The 20474-nt window shown below is 40.0% G+C and overlaps 1 protein-coding gene and 1 long non-coding RNA gene across 2 annotated transcripts; both read left to right on the top strand.

Moving 5' to 3' along the window:
* The first annotated feature begins 826 nt into the window (after positions 1-826).
* Positions 827-2634, top strand: LOC133950803 (uncharacterized). Its single transcript, XR_009920417.1, has 4 exons — positions 827-905; positions 1287-1368; positions 1874-1955; positions 2448-2634. It is a non-coding gene; the product is annotated as an uncharacterized LOC133950803 (long non-coding RNA).
* A 2403-nt stretch (positions 2635-5037) lies between these two features.
* On the top strand, positions 5038-10938 carry LOC133950802 (uncharacterized). The gene is made up of 4 exons (XM_062384934.1): positions 5038-5207; positions 8206-8315; positions 8407-8625; positions 9833-10938. Exons 1-4 carry the CDS (start codon positions 5041-5043, stop codon positions 9973-9975), a joined length of 639 nt encoding a protein of 212 aa, XP_062240918.1. The 5' UTR covers positions 5038-5040; the 3' UTR covers positions 9976-10938.
* Positions 10939-20474: the final 9536 nt, after the last annotated feature.

Here is a 20474-nt window from a genome sequence, read left to right as displayed (position 1 = left end):
GGTGAAGGTGCCGTGCCAATGTGGCTTTGGACTCCTCGGGTCTGTTTTGCAGGACACATTTTGTGAATATTTGAAGAGGTAACTGACATTGTGGTGGTTTGCCACTACGACAAACTGTGTTACTTGACTTGTTTTTACAGCTGTGTTGTCCAGAATACATGAGGTGAAGTTATTAAATAACTTTCATAACAAATCATCCCATGAATTATGCAAAATGTAATGTTTCCAAACTGATTATACTAGTTGGTATAACCAACACGAGAAACTAGATCTATGACTCAGTTAGAAAATATTTTTGTAACATCTTTTTTTGGCGTTGCACTTTATAGACGGTCCCTGTGTACTCTGCCTGTCTGTGCCCACCTCAGAGGAAGACTCACTGAAAACTGGCTTGTAGCCTGTTGTCTACTTTACTGCGGTAAGAAAGAGGTGGGGCTTGTGTTTTAACAAAGTTTTGCTTAAGGTTTATGACCCGAGTAATATGACTTCCGGGTCACCGAAATCATACACATTACATATCAAAATTAAGTTCGCCCCGTGACCTGTTTTTTATTTTCGTATTTTCGATCCTTACACAAAAAAAAAACTACGAAAAACAAACCGTTAGTTTTTTGGGGGGAGAATTGGACCAACAAATAAATAACGGGATAATGATTTGTTTTTCAATTTTCCAATTTTGGTTTTGTATTTGAATATGATAAGAACGAATCGTACACGGATTATTAATTTAACCACAAATGATGTTCTGATCCCAGTGTCGTCCGTTGCTGCTCCAGCCGCTGGTGGCGCTGTTTACTACTTTACAAAGTGACAATTAAATTAAGAAGAAGAAATTATCCGGAAACTACTTATTGAGAGCACGCGCTGCATCCACCCTTTCCAACATGGTATCGAGAGAGAACATGGTGACGAGCCGACACTCTGCTGTTAATTTCGATTTGTATCATGCTAAACTTCACTTATCCCATTAAATATGTGTCATACGGACACATACGCTTGTTAGATGGTCGATCATACATGTGTTGATGAGCAGGCTGCTACAGAAATTGAATATAACCTTAGATTACAGAGCGCTGCTACCGACCGACGCCGCTCAGCTCAGTGGCTATAATGGAAGATTCAGCAGGCTACAGCTAGTTACTAAGCTAACATCGCTGTTTAACTGAATAATATACCACGTACATATAACGGGCTTCTGTGGATATTTGAAGCGGGTAACTACGACTATTACTGTGGTGGTTTGCCTCTAAACTAGACCACCTGGCTGTCTTTGCTTGTCTTTACAGCTGTGTTGTCCGTAAGTCCATCGCCAGAGTCCTGAATGTAATCAACCAGACATAGAAGGAGAACCTGAGGAAGTTCCACAAGGTAAGATCAGCCAGCAGCCGTGGTGTTTACAAACTTAGCGCTTCATTCCGAACTCTCAAACCTGCCTACTTTGGAATGTCTCCTCTTTGGTTCTCGTCTAAGATGATATTGTTGAGCTGATGTTCTGCTGATGCATTCTCAACTGCTTACCAAAAGACTGAGACGAGTTACCATGAATGTTCCCATGGGCGATTGTTTACTTTGACCTGTAGTAATTCTAAATAAGACATTATTTTGGATGTTCACTGGGGTTGCAAATTAGACTATTCAAAGTACAAAGAGTGAATTAGTAATTATAAATATTAACTTCAAAACGAAAAAAATTTGTTCCTAGAGGGGATTCAAAAAAATGTATTGCCCAACGCGGGTTTAGCCTTCCTGCAAATTGAGCAAAACAGTACATATATCGGGCTTCTGTGGATATTTAAAGCGGGTAACTATGACTATTACTGTGGTGGTTTGCCACTAAACTAGACCACCTGTCTGTCTTTTCTTGTCTTTACAGCTGTGTTGTCAGTAAGTCCATCGCCAGAGTCCTGAATGTAATCAACCAGACATAGAAGGAGAACCTGAGCAAGTTCCACAAGGTAAGATCAGCCAGCAGCCGTGGTGTTTACAAACTTAGCTCTTCATTCCGAACTCTCAAACCTGCCTACTTGGGAATGTCTCCTCTTTGGTTCTCGTCTAAGATGATATTGTTGAGCTGATGTTCTGCTGATGCATTCTCAACTGCTTACCAAAAGACTGAGACGAGTTACCATGAATGTTCCCATGGGCGACTGTTTACTTTGACCTGTAGTAATTCTAAATAAGACATTATTTTGGATGTTCACTGGGGTTGGAAATTAGACTATTTATTTAAAGTGCAAAAAGTGAATTAGTAATTGTAAGTATTAACAAATCCAAAACAAATTGATTTGTTCCTAGAGGGATTCAAAAAAATGTATTGCCCAAAGCGGGTTAAGCCTTCCTGCAAATGGAGCAAAACTGCCATGATTCAATTGTATTTGTATAGCACCAAATCATAACACTCAGCTGTAGGTTTCAGCTGTTCTGAAAGTAAATTTGATTTCCTAAAGGGTAAGAAGTACAACCCCCTGTATCTGAGGCCAAGGAAGACCAGAGCCTTGTGCCGCCGGCTCAACCAGCACGAAGAGTCTCTACGGAACAAGAAACGGCAGAGGAAGGACCTTTACTCAATCCGCATATTCACTGTCAAAGCTTGGAGGCTTTTTCTATTGAAAAAATAAAATCTGTGTAAACGACTGTCTGTTGTGTAGTATTTCCTCAAAGCATCAATGGTAAATGAACTATACTTAAGGGCTTTTCTAGTCTTGCAAACCACTCAAACTGCTACAGATACAGATCATTCTATAGGAAGCACTTTTTTCGTCACACTCCATTCATTCACTGTTGTTCAGCCATCAGGGACGTCTGGTTACAAGATTTTGTCCAAAAACACTTAAAAGGTGGTAAATTCCACAGAAGCAAATGTCGCCATTATTAGAATGTGTTGTAATTAAACTCCAGATCAGCAAGATTGACCTGCAGAATGGAGAAAGTGCCTCGCCAATGTTGCTTTGGACTCCTCACGTCTGTTTGATAGGACACACATTTTGATTCTGGATGTAACATTTTATGAAAAACTATTCAGGGAGTAGCTGCATCAGCTGCAGTCTTTTCTCCTGGGAAGCCTCCTGAATTGTTAAGTGTTTGACTTGTCTTGATACAAAGAGATCATAAATCTAAATAACAATTTCGCGTTGCTAAAGAATCTGTCCACAGCACATGAAATCAACAGTTTTTCAATCCAGACATTTGACAGTAAAATATGGCTGTATTATTAGCCAATGTGAAATTTCGCAAAAAGAAAGCGTTAATATATTGAAGCAATACAAAGAACTCTGCATTATGATAAAACACGTTAATATCTGGATGATCCACTGCACTTCCTGTACAACAAAGTGCAAACTCTTGATTTATTTTGTGTTTTATTTTGATTTGAACTCTGGTTCTGTCTCAAAGATTGTGAAAAACTTACAAAGTAACACGCAGGGTGCTGAGATAAGCCATGGAACAAATACACCCAACACTGAGATTTAACCTCTTGGAATAAAATAGATGACATGAAAACTTGATATCTTGTGCTCAGGGTAGATTGTCAAATGTCTGCAGTTCTTTCAGTTATGTAACTGTTGTGTTTTAGCACCACCATGGTTGTTATAATAATTTCTGACACTTAAATACTATTATCAACAGCAATTGTATGATAATAGCATGTAGCACTAATTAATTATTAGATTAGATTAGATTCAACTTTATTGTCATTGCACAGTACAAGTAATTATACAACGCAATGCAGTTTAGCGTCTAACCAGAAGTGCAAAAAAAGGAGTTAAAGTGCAGAGTATTGTGTGTATATGATATGTAAATAAATAAGATCCATGCTAACAATGATGATTATAAAATGAACCCATTCATTGTGTATTCCCAGTAATAATAACAACCTAGAATAATTATGATAGTAATTATCTATTCTATGAAGACAGTTGTAGGATGTCTCCCGTATATCTGCAAGAGCTTTACCTTTAGGTCTGTAATGAAAGATATTATATTAAGTCAATAAGCACAGTGACGACACCAGCAGCTTTATGAACAGTTTGTAATCATTGTTTGACTAACTTGTAACGGTGCTCGCGTCCACATTTGCCCTCCCTCAATCGGACCAAGCTGTCCTTGAAAAACAAATGTGAGGCCTCACTTCACAACTTACAGGATCTACAGGATCTGATGCTAACGTCTTGGTGCCAGATACCACAAGTCTCGTTGAGTCCGTACCTCGATGGACTGAGCTTCTTTCATAGTATCAGGGGACCTACAAAATATGAAGTGATTGTCATGTTGTTGCTGATGGTATAAATTGCCGAAGTACCCCATTAATCTTCTATGAATTTCTATTAGTCCCAAACAGGTGCTTTGCAGCTTTTCGGATTGTAATGTGTGTATCATAATACAATCAATGAACATTTGAACCCTGAACCATCTTGCTGTAAGTTGACAGTGCTAACAACGATAATTATAATGATAACAGAGTTCAAACACCTTTCACTTTTGCATCTATATCTTGAACTGTTGTTTGTTCTGTTAGTTCCTGATATTGATTCTGATATTTTTCACTTTGCCACCATTAAATTCTGTCATGCAGATAAGTCTGGTTTTATTTTTGTCCACATCCCAATTCAGTGGAGACTAATGGAATTTTCTCTCTCTTTAAGAACTGACAATGTGTAAACTCGCTGCATCATGTCTCTGTGTCTTACAGGTTTCACTGGAGCTTATGCTTATACCTTCTTGGCTTGTGTGGGCATCATGTGTGAGCACAGCGGGTCTGGAATGCCTGGAATGATAGTCACCTTTCTTCTAATTACTTTCCTACCATCACCATTCTGTCAGCTGCTCTTCAGTTTCCTAACAAACAGTCACTGCTCTCTGCTCTGGTGCTTGGTCACCATGAGCATTCAGAGTGTCTTGCTCACACTGCCACTTTGTTTTAGCTTGTTTTCTTCGTCTCTCGCTCCTCATCCAAGCTCCGCAGTGAAGTCAGGCTGCTTCAAAGTCAACAACTGTAAATGCATCATGAAAGATGGGAGTGGGGGGATAAACCTGAACTCTATGGGGGATGCAGATGGTTTCCTGGGATATCTGAAGCCGGTGTCGGCAGAGAACATCCCCGTCAACACTGAGATCCTCCTGTCGTTCAGCCCCTGCCAGCCCTTCTCCCAGCCAGAGGACCTGACAGGAGCAGATTGTACTAACATCGCTGCATGTCTCATCGTCAGGTACAGTAATGCTGAGATTCACACTATATGAGCGTGTAGTGTTACAGGTTCAAAATTTCCCCTGAAGACTTTGTTGAATGCATTAACTGTGCAGACATTGTGAGAATCTCCTTTACACTTCTCCCTATGATTAGTTTGCCATTTGAAATGAAGGTTTTTACACCAATTTAGTTCAAAGCCTAATGCTTTGAACACACACTTGCAATGTCTTAAAATCTTGACCCTCTCATTCTCACTGGGGATTTAACCTTTAACAATTACAGGTCAAATAATGTTAATCGATTGTTTAAAAAAAAAGATTTTGAGGTTTTGCTTTGAAATATTGTCCTGTAGCAGAAACCAAGTCCCTTCCCTCACATTGTACTGACTGACTGACTGAACAACATTTAGTGGAATCCTTCTGTTCGCTACGTCTGACCAGTGTCTCCTGCCTGCTCCAAAAGCAGAATATATAATAGAAAATATTGCAGCCTCATGCGATGCTTAACAGTTGACAAGGTATTCTCATCACATGCTACTCCTTGTTATACACCTTGGATGAAGCTTGCAAATGTTGACTTTTGTGATGTGGTTGTAGGTGAGGGCTCCCTCTGATGACAGGGAAGCACTGCTCCACCAATCGTGTGACAGACCAACCTTCCTGCAGCTCCTCTGCAGGCATATGTAGATCGTCTTTGTCTGCCCAGCAGATGTGCAGTTTTATCTGGCAGGTTTCATGGTCTTCCACATTCTTGTCTTGACGTCCACAGTTCCTTTTAACTGATGCAGGACAGTGGAAACAGCTGGAGGCTCTTCAGTGTCTTTTATAGCCGCCTCTGCTCAGTAGGCATCAGCTAAATTCATCTTCAGATCCTCAGTCAGATGCTCAGAGCTCAAGGTTGTCAAATGTTACTGCAGGGATTATCATCAGTGGGCAAATATTGACGTAGTTTGTTAATCATGAGGCTTAAATGCAGAATGTCTACACCTCTTTATTCACTCTTTATAACTCGGAAAACCAGAGTGAAGTCGATGGTAACTAGTGTTTAAGTTGAGAGATGAAATATTAAATCTTGACTTATTCAAAATGCTGTCACACAGTGACTAATATATGCTGTTTGACAATATTGGATTGGATTTTTCATAGTTTTTGCGGTGCAGCTAGTTTAAACTACTTCTTATATAATTCAGAATCTGTAGTCCAGTGGTGCAAAGCCTGAGGATGGGCCCCTTCAAAGGGGCCAACGATAAATCTGTTAGGTAACAAGGTGAAAGAATTTCTGATATATACTTTTGTTTTGAATTTCTGATTATTTCTTTTCTCTTTGTGGTTTTTAGTGGTTATTTTTTTGCAACACCTAAGAAATTTAGATGTTAAATCATTTGTTGGTGGAACTGCTAACAACTTAGATACACCTGTAGCCAGATTAGAAACACCACTGTTTTGATCTTTAATGTTTTTTTTGACAGTCTAAGCAGACTTACTGAATAATGTATTTAAATATGAGGTTAAACTTGTGCAGGTTGGGATCTCATTGATTAATCAATCAATCAATCAAATTTTATTGTATAGCCCATATTCACAAATCACAATTCGTCTCACAGGGCTTTAACATGGTGTGGCATCCTCTGTCCTTAACCCTCAGCAAGAGTAAGGAAAAACTACTAAAAATCCTTTTAACATGTAAAAATACGTAGAAACCTCAGAGAGAGCCACATGGGAGGGGTCCCTCTCCCAGGATGGACAGAAGTGCAATAGATGTCAAGTGTAGGAAAACATCATCAAGATTAAAGTTTTTAGGAGCATTGATGAGGGTAAACATTTTGAGTGATAACTTCAATACTATATGCAAAAGCAGTCCTGCTGCAGTCATAGTCTATGCCTGGTCAGCAGCCAGCAAGATCATGATCCGCCATCCAGACCGGATCCACTATAGTCCACAGTCATTGTCCACTGCCGCTTATTAGGATCTCATCCTATAAGCCGCCGACCTCGGTCATAGTCCACCACCATTATATGATTCCAACGCGACACAGGATCCGCCATTACCACTACGATCAGCCCGCAAGATATAGAGTCCGCCATACTGGATCCACCATTGCGACCTCTGATGCGCGATCCACAATCGTAATCCATGGTAAATGGTATATGGCTTTGTATTTATATAGCGCTTTTCTAGTCTTGATGACCACTCAAAGCGCCTTACAGTGCAGTTCTACATTCATCCCATTCACACACACATCCATACAGTGCATCTATTGACAGCACTTAGTTATTCTATGGGGGGCCATTCAGGGTTCAGCATCTTGCCCAAGGACACTTCGGCGTGCAGATGGGTCAGACTGGGGATCGAACTGCCGATCTTCAGGTTCAGGTTGGAGGACGACCACTCTACCCCTCAGCCACAGCGGGCCCGGATCTGCGGGCGATAAGGCACAGGGACTCGGGGGAAGGGGTCAAGTCAGTAACATGTACTGATGAGATATGACTTACTTTATTGTGATAGGGATGAAGAAGAGGAAGGAAAGCTGGAAAGAGAAGCTCCATCTGTCATGTGTCATAACTTCCCTTTGCGTCTTAGTGTCATCAGTGTCATCGTTTTTAAATTATAGGCAGCTGTTGAGGCAATGGTCGAGGAGCCACCAGGGGGCCCCCAAACACACAAACTGAGAAAAGTGAAGACATCCAAAGCAGCATCCAATAATTAAAAAAAATAAAATAATTGCTAATGAGACTATTAGTGTTAATAGTTGCTGTGCTGCATGGGGCAGCTGTTGCATCTGTCCATCCTTTGAGAGGGATCACTCACTTTTTTTTGGTAGTTTTAGTTGAGGGTTAAGGGCAGAGGATGTCACCCCTTGTTAAAGCCCTATATGGGACAAATTGTGATTTGTTAATATGGGCTTAACAAATATAATTTGATTGCTTAAACTTGTGTCTACATTAGGCTACTCATTTGCAGATGACTCACAAATTCAAACATCCTTTTATGTGATATGTTCATGTCTGTGTTAACAGGTATCAAAGGCTCGACACATACATTAGCCGCTGTATTGGCTATGGAAGACATGAAGGGAATGAATTCCACTACAATGACACCCTGAAGATGCTTTCTGTCTCATACTTTGGTGAGCAAAACTCTACATATAGTATATGTTACTGATCGTTTTGTCAGTATAGTGCAACCTGACAGCCAGTCTTCTTCTCCTCCTGTCCTAGCTGTTGAGAAGCAGCCACTGACAGTAGTGCATTACCACTGTAATCCAAATGAGTCCACCTCCTTCATCCGGGACCAGAGGCTCAGCAGTGAGGAGCCCCTGCATATCTGGGTTGAGAGTCCCTGTGCTTGTCCAAATGCCTGTACCATGGGGGATCTGGGTTCAGGCACCATCTTCCTCATCATCCTCTCCCTCAGTGCTGCTGCATACTTTATCCTTGGTAATGCTCTGAAAAGCGTGGGTGGACTTAGTAAACGTTAGAGCAGGCAGCTCATTCTAGTGTGTATTATTTTGAGTGCAGGTCGTAGTTCAAGTATCGAAAGATTATCCATGGGATAATTACAATTGAAAGTCTTTGTACTGCCTTTAGTAATTAGTACAACATAGATAATGTGGCAAACCTGGAAATGGAAATATGACAAGCAGAGATATTAATCTTGTTGCATTAGAAGAAAAGGTCACAGTGGTCACCAAAAATCATTAGTGTTCAGCCTCAGGGGACCATGCACATCCACAGCAAATTGCATTGGGATTTGTGCGTCTGTACAATGTGTGTTAGGCTCTGCTCAGTCTGAAATAACCCTCCCCTGTGGCTTTATATTCACCGTACAAACATGACTGAGGTGTATATCACATCTCAATAAGTGAGTAAGTGAGAGAGGGTGTGGCTCAGGGGGCAGAGCAGGTCATCCATTGACCAGAGGGTTGGCAGATCGATCACAGTCTCCCCCCATATACATACTGAACCCCAAAGTGCTCCTGATGGCTGTGCTGGGAGAGATGCTCTGTATGAATGGGTGTGTGAATGGATGAATGGCAAAACTGTACTGTAATGGGCCTTGAGTGGCCATCAAGCATAAAGCTCTACATATATAGAGACCCTTCACCATTTACTGACCATTCAAGTTCTCCACAAGTGCCTAAACTAGATCGCCAATGGTGTTTTTCTCTTTTAAGCAATTTTATTGATGGACTTTTTATATGACCGTATGGAAGCCCAGAGGATGAAACGAATGAAAGTATGATAAATTAAAATACAAATGTTGAGTCAAAATTAAAAAAAATAAGATATTTATTTTAGATAAACACACATAAAATAGATTCAATAAATAGTCTAAATGAAACTTATAAACTCTAGAATCTATAATAAGATACATTTTCATTAAGATACTACAGAACATACAAAACACAGTCATAATAATGACTACTGGACCACTACTTTTGTACTTTTATTTTCATGATATCATTATGACTTGGTATTTAGAATTCTCCCTTAACCTCTTATCTCACGTATCATATTGACATATGATGTCATATTGTTTTTTTTAGGCTTTTCTTTTCTTTCTTTTATCATTTTGTTTGTTGTGAGGTACTAACATGTGTGGCATGAGCTGAAAGGGTAACTCTGGTCTTGAACCCTTCGACAGGCTCCTGTGCACTGAGGCCTTTTCGGAGCAGCAGTGGAGTCCAGATCTCTCCGGAGCACAGTGTGTGGTGTATGATCTGCTACCTCTGTACTGAGAGAAGCTCTGAAACAAGACACTACACAGACCCAACATGCTATGAATGATAAGCGCGTGCAAACCTCTGGAATACTGCAGAATGTCTACACAGGTCAAGTTTCTTTGAGCTGAAGCGGTCATGTCCCATGAAGGGAAAAGAGTCAGCATGTTTGATTTTACAGTTTGCGGAAAGTGACAGGCTCACACTCTCGTCATTCTAGTCATTGTGTGCACATGTATTTTCCACATGATCACAGCAACATCATTAAATGATTCTCCATTGATTTACAGTTTTGTTTTGAGTGTTTATCTATTTAAAACATTCCCCTGTTTTCCTTAAATTCTGAATCACCCTCTGAAATGTTAAAGTTTGTGCGTGAAGCCTCTTTACTTTTTTGCTGGTGGTAGACTAGCTTTTGTCCCTGCCTTTCAGACAGCCACTGATGACAGGGTTGGGATAAACCAATATGATTATGGGGATTTATAAGGGAAGTTGTTCATTGTGTGTTATCAATAAATGTATCTCTTTGGGCGTTTTTTGAATTTGAAACATTCTGTTTAAGTCTTTCTTTAAGTCTATTCACATACTACTTTGGGCCTAGTTTGTTTCTGTGTCCTTCCTCCCAGTTTGTATTTTGAAACAAACACACCTGTTCCACTGATAGTAATGTTAGTTGCACAAGCACATCACCTGTATGAAGGCATCTATTTACTCCAACAACATGTCATTATGGAGCTCATGTTTTGAACCCACGTGGGGCCCCTATCTTAGGACAGCTGCAGCTCTTATCAGCTCAGGCTGGTTTCTCATCACTCTTTTTTGCCTGGTCTGTGTGGAGGCTCATAACGGGCAGATTGGCTCAATCACTTTACTCCTCAGTGCCCCGCTGTCCTCTTTTCTTCACAATTTATGAGTCCTCCATTGTGATGGCATTGGAGGGTGATTGTGGTGTGCTGTGGAGTGCTGCAAACTGGTCTCTTGTGTTGTTTGGTTTGACATCAGGTTCTTGAACATGAGGACTCTCTCCTGAAGGCCTACAAGGAGCACACAAACATAAAATCTCTTACATAAAACCTTTCTTTATATGCCAGGGACCTGTCTTACCACTGGACACACACTAATTACACTGGCATAAAGATCATTCCAAAACAACAGGTGTTGAACTCTCTCCGTCTGCTGTAAAATACACAACTTTACAAAGGCTACCTGCTGAATTGACGTTAACACCCACACAAACTTCACATTCTGTTTCATTTAGCTATGAACCTTTTTAAATTAACATGAAATAGCTCTGTGCATTTGTGTATGGGCTCTCATGTACATGACATTTAATATTAAAAGGTAAAACGTAAATTTGCAAATTTCAACATTTAAAAAAGATGGCACCAAATAATTTTTGTTTAAATAAAATGTATTCTAGTGGCTGAATTCGATTTAGCTGCTTCAGTCCACGCTGTTCATAGTGACTCACTGTCACAGGGCTGTGAACCTTAGCTTTACAACTTTAATTATATTAAAGGGTTTTACCCTAAATATAAAGTAATAATATAATAATTATAAATAACTACTGTGAAAATAGAAGTGTAGATGTCTGTGTTCAGACTTCTGGACTTTAATATTCTGTGGATATAGATCATAGAGGATGATAGTAATAAGTGAAACTCCTTTTGTCTGGTCAAAGTTTTCATTCGCTTTTGATATGACTGGTAGGATTCCAAAACATTTACTGACCACATTCATGTCCTTTGATGGATGAACCAGAGGCATTTCTCCCACGGCCACTGAACAAAACTCTCAGTGAATCTGTCATTTTATAATTGTGCCATTTAATGAACTTTGTCTCAGGACCACAAGTACAGTTTATGACTCTTAGTCCATAAAGTTGATGATCACGCAAAGGGTTTTACAGTACAAGTTTTCTTCATTCACGTTTAGTGCATAAGAGCGGCACTGCCGTCAGGGGTAATTTGGGTTCAGTATCTTGTGATAGGACACTTTGGCATGTGGATTTGGGAAGACTGGGACCAGCTGCCACTTTTCTGACTGTAAGGACATGTTTGAAAAGGTTGTTACCTATACAAGTTTTAAACAACATCCCTGTTTTCTTCCATGTGTACAGTTAAGTATGATAGGGTTTGAATTTTTTTACAGACTATCCTGTAAATTCATACTCTTTGAGCTTTTTGTTTTATTTTGTAGTTGCTAGATTCCAGGGATAAAACAGATTCCATTTAGGCAGAGTGGGCATGGCCCTTCACATGCACTGCAGTTGTTCGGATTGCTTGGGGAAAATATTTTTTTGCCTCCACACCCTCCAAATGACATCACTTCTGAGACCTGTTTTGGAGCTGTGCTGTAGTTTGGAGCTGTGCTGTAGTTTCTGGAAACAAGGGTTAAAACCACAGATGTGACGTGAAAGATGTTGTCCAGGGAATAGTTCATGAAATTGATGCAGATGTCTGCCTTCCTATCACTTGTTACAGCATGTTTCCCGATCATCAGCACTAAGTACTTGTACCTCATATCCTCTGTCTGCGAGTCTTGGTCCAAATCCTCACAGCGTGTTGAAGGAAGATACAGATGAAGTTTTGAAACCCTCACAGCGCCGGGTTGTCTGTAACAAGCCTGTCTCTCATTGTTCCATGGAGTTATGGGATTTTCTGGGAGGATAAGAGTCACAGTCAGAAGTTGCTTTGAATTCAGTCACATCCTTGCTGCAGATGTCATTGACAGCTTGCCAACAGTCCAAACACTACAAGCTGGGACTTGGTGATATATGAATACATCTGAACAACTGTGTCTGCATATCACTTGTGGATATCCAAAAGGCTATTACCCAAACTGCAGCAAAAACATCCAAACATAACAATAACTAGTCTCATTCCAAATAATACAGACGGTATTCAACAGGCAAACTTAGATGTCAATTGGCAATGAAATTAGCTAATTTGTTTGAGGTTCCACAAATAAGCACAGCTGTTCCTGCCCAAAGCTAAAAGACAAATTCATTCATGCATGATGCCTGGATATGATTATGGAAACCTGCACTCATATGAAAGCTATTGTGTAGTGTGTATAGGGGAAGGTTGTGGCTCAGGGAGGAGAGAGGTCTTCCTCTAGCCACAATGCTGGCGGTTCAATCCCAGTCTTCCCCAGGTGCATGCCAAAGTGTCTTTGGGCAAGATACTGTTTTGCAATAATGCTTAAAAGGTGTTACCATAGAATGGTGTGCCTTAGGCCTTCAATAAATGTGGTTATCGAAATAAAAAATAAAATATTAATATTAAATCATAACTTTAGTTGGTTAAAGACCCCTCGGGCCACCACCCTTCAAAGAAGGGAAAAGATAGCCAATTTATTGATTAAGATCAGTCTCATTTAGATCTAGTCCAACTAGAAATCTCAATATTTTACTACTAAAGATTATATAAGTGAAAAGTGAAGGTTATAGAGTTCTTAACAGTGTAACGGTTGGCAAAATTCACTTATGCATCATTAATGAAAGAACATTTGTGAACGAAAACATTTATTATGAACATAGTAAAGTATAAAACACAAATTACGAAACAAATGTACTAACTAACTAGATGTATATGTGAGTGTGTGTGTGTATGTAAATTAGGGTGTCAAAATGGTTGTTGACCAAAGAGTAAGGCCTTCCTGAGCTTGCTTTCAAAATGGTCGCTGACCCCCTAAGATAAGAGCCCCCCCCCCCCCCTTCTTCTGAGGTTGCTTTACGGCAGATAGAGGGGGAAGGTTTAATAAGGTGAAATGCTATGTCTATGTATATTAATCAGATAATGAGAGAGTCAGAGAGAAAGCCTTGGACGAGCGTATCTAAAACTTAACTTTCAAATAACTTATAAACACAATATCACAAACATATATCAACCTTATAAACACACACAGTCTTGCTTAGTCCAGTATATTTATTAAGCCCAGTTCATGTTGCCAGTCCTTAAAAAGGGGAAAAGGGAGTTGCAGTTCCGTTGCAATTCGTCTTGCCGGTTAGTCGAATGATCTCTGCCTTAGCGTTGCTGTGGAGCTGTGTGCACAAATGCTGGTTCTCAGTCCTTACCTGCAGGACATTGAGTCGCTGCTAGGAATTTGTAGAAGCTTGATTTGAGAGGAGGTTTCCTTGAGAAGATGAGTTGGAAAGCTGCACCTCTGACCTCCGGTTGATGGTTGGGAAGAGAAGAACGCTGGATCAGCCAAGAGAGCTGGCCTCCTGCTGTCCTTGATAAGCATTATGACTTTTCACAACTATGCGTGAAGTTGCTGAAACAAAAGGAACCTGTTGCACCCTGGGAGACAGAGTTCTTGGATTTTTCAGAACAAAAGAACCTGTGGCATCTTGGGAGATTGAGTTCGCTCCAGACATGCGGCATGATTGTTTCAAGTTTTGACCACACATGTAGGCCGAAAAGGTGGCCTGTGGTTTGCACAAATACCCTTCAATACTGAACCCCAAATTTACCCATTCTCATAGTGTAAAGTTGTGCACATAGACACACTGTATGAGTGTGCTACATACAAACTAAGCTGGCTGGATATTCAGTTGAATTTAATTCAAACTACATTATTCTAAGGCAATAATCTATAATATTATACAGGAAGTTTACATTTCCCACAATGATGAAACATTGACTGTGGAAAGAAAAAACTGTCTTTAACAGGAAGAAACCAGCAACAGAACTGTAGGTTTTTAAAATCTTATAACAACATGGAAAATCTTTCGATCAGTAAACAACTGCTCAGGAGTGGGACAGTGAGATAGTCCCCCTCAGTTTCCAACCATCAGTCATTGTGTATTTTAATTTACATTTATAAGTTTAGCTTTTTTCTATACTGAAATGTGTTGAGATTGTGTTACTGCAATGTCCAGGAAACAGTCCAGCACATACTGTACAGTAGGTGAAAGATGCAAGTTGGGACAGTGTACACTGAGAGGCATGGATTGGAAGCAGCAAAGTCCCAGTGGGACATACCAGAAGATATGGTCCAGTGAAATGTTATGTTCCACACTGACAAACAGCTGCTGGCTGATCTACCAAACATAGCTGAGGTAGACCAGGAGCAGAAGTGGCAAATGTAGAATTCCCAGCTGACAGTAACATCAAAAAGAAGGAGCACCAGAAGATGGAGAGGAAACAGAAGAATAAATGGAACAGATTTGGAAGGTGAAGTCCAAAGTGGTCCCCATAATAAGACCATAAGGGGCTCAAGCAGATTCCAGGTATAAAATCTGAAGTCTGATATATCTAGAAGAGAACCCTGTATGTATATATGTAGGTATGCATTTTAACGGTTATGGTTTTGTTTTTATATAGCGCTTTTCTAGCCACTCAAAGCTCCTTACAGTACAGTTTCTACATTCACCCATTCACACACACATTCATACAGTGCATCTATTCGCACGATTGTTATTCTATGGGGGGCCATTCAGGGTTCAGCATCTTGCCCAGCATCGTCATGCAGATGGGTCAGACTGGGGATCGAACTGCCGACCTTCAGGTTGGAAGACGACCACTCTACCCCTCAGCCACAGTCCCTGTGTGTGTGTATATGTGTTTGTATGTATGTTTGTATATATGTTGCTATGTATGTTTGTATGTATTTATTGTTTTTATATCACTTATTGTTTTGATAAGTGATGTAAAAATAATAATAATTTTATGAGCACTAAGCTTTGGAACTGTTGAGCTTTAGTATTCGGGTAATAGCGATTGTGTATCAAAGTTGTGTCATGGTAGTAGTGGTGGTGGTGCAATACTATTCAACTGCTGTGTGACTGACTGGATCTCGTTGGGGGGAAAAACTGAGGCAGCTCCAGCCTGAGGGCTCTCCACGGCTCTCTTTACGGTCCCGGCCCTGGCAGCTGGTTTTGCTTTGCTCTCCAACCTTCCCCTGAGACCGCTCAGCAGTATCAGTCTCCCATCTCCTCCCCCTCTGCTCTGAGGTGTCCCCCTGCCACTACCGGGCCTCTGCTGGAGGGGACAGCAAAACCCCTGGACTGTGACAGGAATCATAATAATTATACTATTTATTTTATAATTTGTACTTCAAATAAAAATGTATATTTACCACCACAATAAGGAGTGGTACTCTTACAGACAGAAAGTGAAATAAGACACCAGAAGAAAGATACCACCCAAAATTACAAGACGCAGACGGAGCTCCAACATGACAACTATGAAACAAAAGAACCACAAAGTATTGTGAAACAACAGAAAAAGAAACGATATGAAACAACCTAGGACTAAGTGAAATGACAAATTATTCAATGATACAAAACTAAATAAAATCACACAAAGTGGCATTAGACATAATGTTTACAAAATAACAAAATATGAGATGTCACATGAAATGCATGTGACACAAACGGAAATGACATGACACAACCCAACAAATCTTGCAAGATAAGCTGATTTATCACAGCATAACACTCGCCATTTGAAGGACCCATACTGATCAAGTGCACAGAAACAGACAGATGCAGTCACCTTGCAGGCCCACAGGCTCAGAGATTCTGCAGGAAAGCTGTGTGTCTACACGGGACCGTGGTCCTGATGGAAGCAGAGTGAAGGCTGTGCCCTCATGAAAGGGTTTGGACCGAAGGTTTGTCCTGTGCTTGCTGTGGACATACATACTTTCATATGCCCCACACTCGCTTGATGGTTCCGCCTGTCATTTGTCACACATCCAATATGGCTACATGCAGGGACAAATTATCCACAGTCAGTGAACAGTCAGTAAGTAAAATGTTAAAATGGTAAATGGACTGTATCTATATGGTGCTTTCTCGTCTTATCAGCATTTCTATACCTTTTCTATCACACATCATTCATTCAATGCTGGAACAACCATTAGGGGTAATTTGCGGGTTGGTCATGCAGACCAGAGGAGCCCGTGATTGAACCACTGACTCTTTGCTCAGTGGACAACCCACTCTCTCTCCAATGTCAAAACAGCACGACTCCCATACAATGAGTTGTTTTTATTGTTGAGCCAATAAGTGAAGCACTTTCTGTGCCTTGGTATTTAAAATGGGTGTGCCCTGTGTTTTTGTAGAATGAATGTGTTAAATAAAAAAAACTACTTCAAAGTATCTTGGCAGAGTCTGATTTGGATTCATTGTTACGGTGCTGAAAAAAATAACTGGCATTTGTTTCCATCGACTAAGTGAAACCAGAATTTACACCAGATTCAGTATGTTAGCATAATGTGTCAACCACATGGCTTGGCCTGACTATTCCTCTCTGCATAGAGGAAGCTCCATTTAGTAAATCTAGTCTGCACAGCCATACATACAGATGGGTGAGAAATAATTACACAAAAACCACAGTATTCAAAGATCTTCCCTCATAAGGTGCATTAGTGACATGAGGACTGTTAAGTATTAAGCTGGGTTGTTTGGGATGTGTTGCTTACAGTAAAACCCAAAGCATACAATGAATATTATTTTTATTTTCATCAAACCACTCAGTGAACCTTATCAATAGTGTATCAATGTGGAGTTTAGTGGATATTCAGTATTGCTGACATTAGTCTCTGCACTCGTAATTTCACAATTCTTGTGGCTCCATAGTTCATAATTGGTAAAAGATCAATGAACTACAATGTCCCCACATAAAGTCTTGGGCCTGTGTCTTCTCTCTATAAATACAATAGCTGATGAAGGCACAAATATTTCTAAAAGTATTTCATAAATTCTAAGCATAGTTGTCAAGAATATCCAATCAAATGAAATGAAAATCACCATGATCTCCATTTATTTAAAGGGGACATATTATGAAAATTCCACTTTTGTATTGCTTCTACACGTTAATTTGGGTATCTGGCATGTCTACCGTCCCAAAAAATCGGGGGAAAAACAACTCCTGCGATTTGTTGTGGTTCCTCTATATCAGAAACGATACGCTAGATGGCGTCGAATTGGCAGGAAGTAAAGCAAGACAAAAATATCCAAAAACCAAGAACAATGAGGTAACAAGGCTGAAGTCTATAAGTTCAAAACACGTCCAAGTGTCCAAAAGTTCACAACTGTGGCAGAATGATGATCCCAAAAAAACTGCTGAAATGAGAGAGAGGCCCTCAGACTGACAGACTGTTACACTGCCAGTACACTAGTAATGGACTTTTTGACTAATTGGGGGATAAGTCTGTGTCTATGACAGACAGTTCTTTCTGTCCTGGGACAACACTGCTCAACAGTTCACACAGCTAGTACTCTTTTACAAGCCCATTTTAACAGCCTGACACATTTTAAAGAGAAACAGAAGGCTCAGCCCTCTGGAAATGATTGTGCCGTGCAGTTTCAGTGACCTGGACAAGCAGGGTTATCGTGAGTGTTTTAACTAAAAGCATGTGTGTGGTTAAGGTTATGGGTTACAGTTCATTACACTGCTTTTCAGCTAGTCTCTCACAATGATAAATACTGTGAATGCTCTCACCTGCTCTCCTTTAGACACTCTTTCAACACTTCCTCCTGATAAAACCTGTTATGAAAAATTAAATCCCACTTTGTGCTTTTCCATCGAATATGGTTCCACATCCAAGAGCTGATTTTGCCAGTGTGGCTGTTACTCTCTGCTGTTGCTAAGCAACCACACGTCTACTCTCTGGGTTTATTTGTGGTGGATAACATGGGATGGGGTGGGTGAGGGTGTCATAGTTGTCCACTGTCATAGTTACAAGCCTTGGTCTGTGTCACACAATGGCATTATGGCTGATGTTTTAACAAGGCTTTCTGGTTACCATGTAAAAGAGCCACAGTTTCAGCTCAACAATGGACTAGAAACCGCTGATGGAGTTAGTCATGTGCATTCACACCCAGCATAAGTGGTTTATTTGACCTTTGTTGTTATTCTTTCATTTCCTTGGGTCATTTGGTGGGAACAGTACTGTTGGAACTTGGCAGCAGGAAACAAACTGCCAAGAGAGCTGTGGTATAGAGAACATATTCCAAACCAAAGCCAATAAACAACCCTCAAATCCAGTATTTATGGGTGATAAGGAGAAGGATGCGGTTGCTCTAGCAAGTGAGTGTTTGAAAATCAGAGTCTGGACTGACACTTATTTAGCTTACCTGATCGGATCAACAGGGCTGTAATCAGATCTTCTTTCTGAGATAATCTTCATTATATCATTATAAACCTGATGTCAGAAGTGGCTATTGTCTTGAAAATGTTAATCTAATGCCATGGTTTTACTCCAAAAATGATTATGTCTAGATCGTCTTCCTCTGTTTCAACGCTGTCTGATTCATTGGTTAAATCAGCAGCTGTGAGCAAAGGGGGTGGTGAGAAGTTCTCCACAACAGAGATCCGACTATCCTGATAACCTTCCATGTTGAGCTGCTAACAACTGGAGGTAAGTCGATGAACACACAACATTTATTTATTTCCTGTCATTTCAAATGCTGGCTGTAAAGCAAAAAGCTACATCCTGCATAGGTGTTATTTGAACATCTAAGAACAGATAAAATGCCTGTTTGTGCACTTTGGTAGAGGGTGTAATAACCATTTTAGCTTTGTGGTGTTATTGGTACATCTAAACTATTTAATCTTATTTTACATTAAACAAATAGCAGGCAGTTTTGTAGCTGATTCAATAAGGATGTTTATGTTTGGCACATTAGAATGTCAGTCTTATCTACAAGACTATAATAGAAAGCATGTGTGTGCACTTTCCACAGGTCTTAAGGGACAGTTTTTCACATGACCTTTCACCACTGCTGCCACAAGCAGAACACTCTGCAAGGTGTACCTGCTGGTAACTGGTTCAGGCAGGTGGACGTGGAGCAGCTCAGCTGGAACGACAGCAGTGATAAATGCTCTGAGTCAGACAGTCAAAACAAGATGGCAACAAAAACCATCAATCTGCTTATTTCTGTTATCAAAATATTTTTTTTTGCTGTGAGAGAAAACTTTAATTATCCCTGAGGGAAAATTGGTTTTCTGCAGAAATAAACAGTAACACCAAAGAGCTTTTCTCTCATTTCTCTCCCCCTCCCTCAATCTCCCACACTAACTTGTCTTTTTCTACATGTGACGGAATTTGCCCATATATCTCTTTATTGTAATATTATCCTGTTTTGCCAAAGGCTCAGGTAACCAGAATTGAACATTAAGAATCAATGTTTGTAGAGCTATCCTAAAAAATTTGTGTAACGGTGAACCCGATGGCGCCATTTGTTAAACACAAATCATAGGGTGGGCATTGTTTTCAGGTATATTGTCACAATCCAGTAAATATTGGACAAACTATAATTATTAATAACGATACATTATAATTCATCCAGGGAAAACATGATTGTGTTCATCTTAACTGGTTCATCTGCAGTGAAGATTAAATAGTCAATGTTTTACATAGAATGAAAATGTATTTACTTGACTGCTGTTGTTTTTTTCCAAAAATAACATGTCAGCTATTTTCAGAGGTCTGTTGAGCAATTGACACAATACTCAGACCAAACTTCACAACTTTTCAAAATAAAAGCTCTGTAATATATCCTTATAAAAGGCATTGCAGCAATAAATGTTGATCAACAAAACATATCTTGCA

The sequence above is a fragment of the Platichthys flesus genome, chromosome 3 (assembly GCF_949316205.1).
Source record: "Platichthys flesus chromosome 3, fPlaFle2.1, whole genome shotgun sequence".
Classification (NCBI taxonomy): Eukaryota; Metazoa; Chordata; class Actinopteri; order Pleuronectiformes; family Pleuronectidae; genus Platichthys; species Platichthys flesus.
This window is presented reverse-complemented; position numbering and strand designations above follow the sequence as displayed.

What these genes read in the sequence shown, in the direction of transcription:
- LOC133950802 (XM_062384934.1), top strand. Translation starts at nt 5,041, where the DNA reads ATGGGGGATGCAGATGGTTTCCTGGGATATCTGAAGCCGGTGTCGGCA. An exon ending in GCTTTCTGTCTCATACTTTG is followed by an intron (nt 8,316 to 8,406) that starts GTGAGCAAAACT and finishes CTCCTGTCCTAG; the next exon opens with CTGTTGAGAAGCAGCCACTG. An exon ending in TGCTGCATACTTTATCCTTG is followed by an intron (nt 8,626 to 9,832) that starts GTAATGCTCTGA and finishes ACCCTTCGACAG; the next exon opens with GCTCCTGTGCACTGAGGCCT.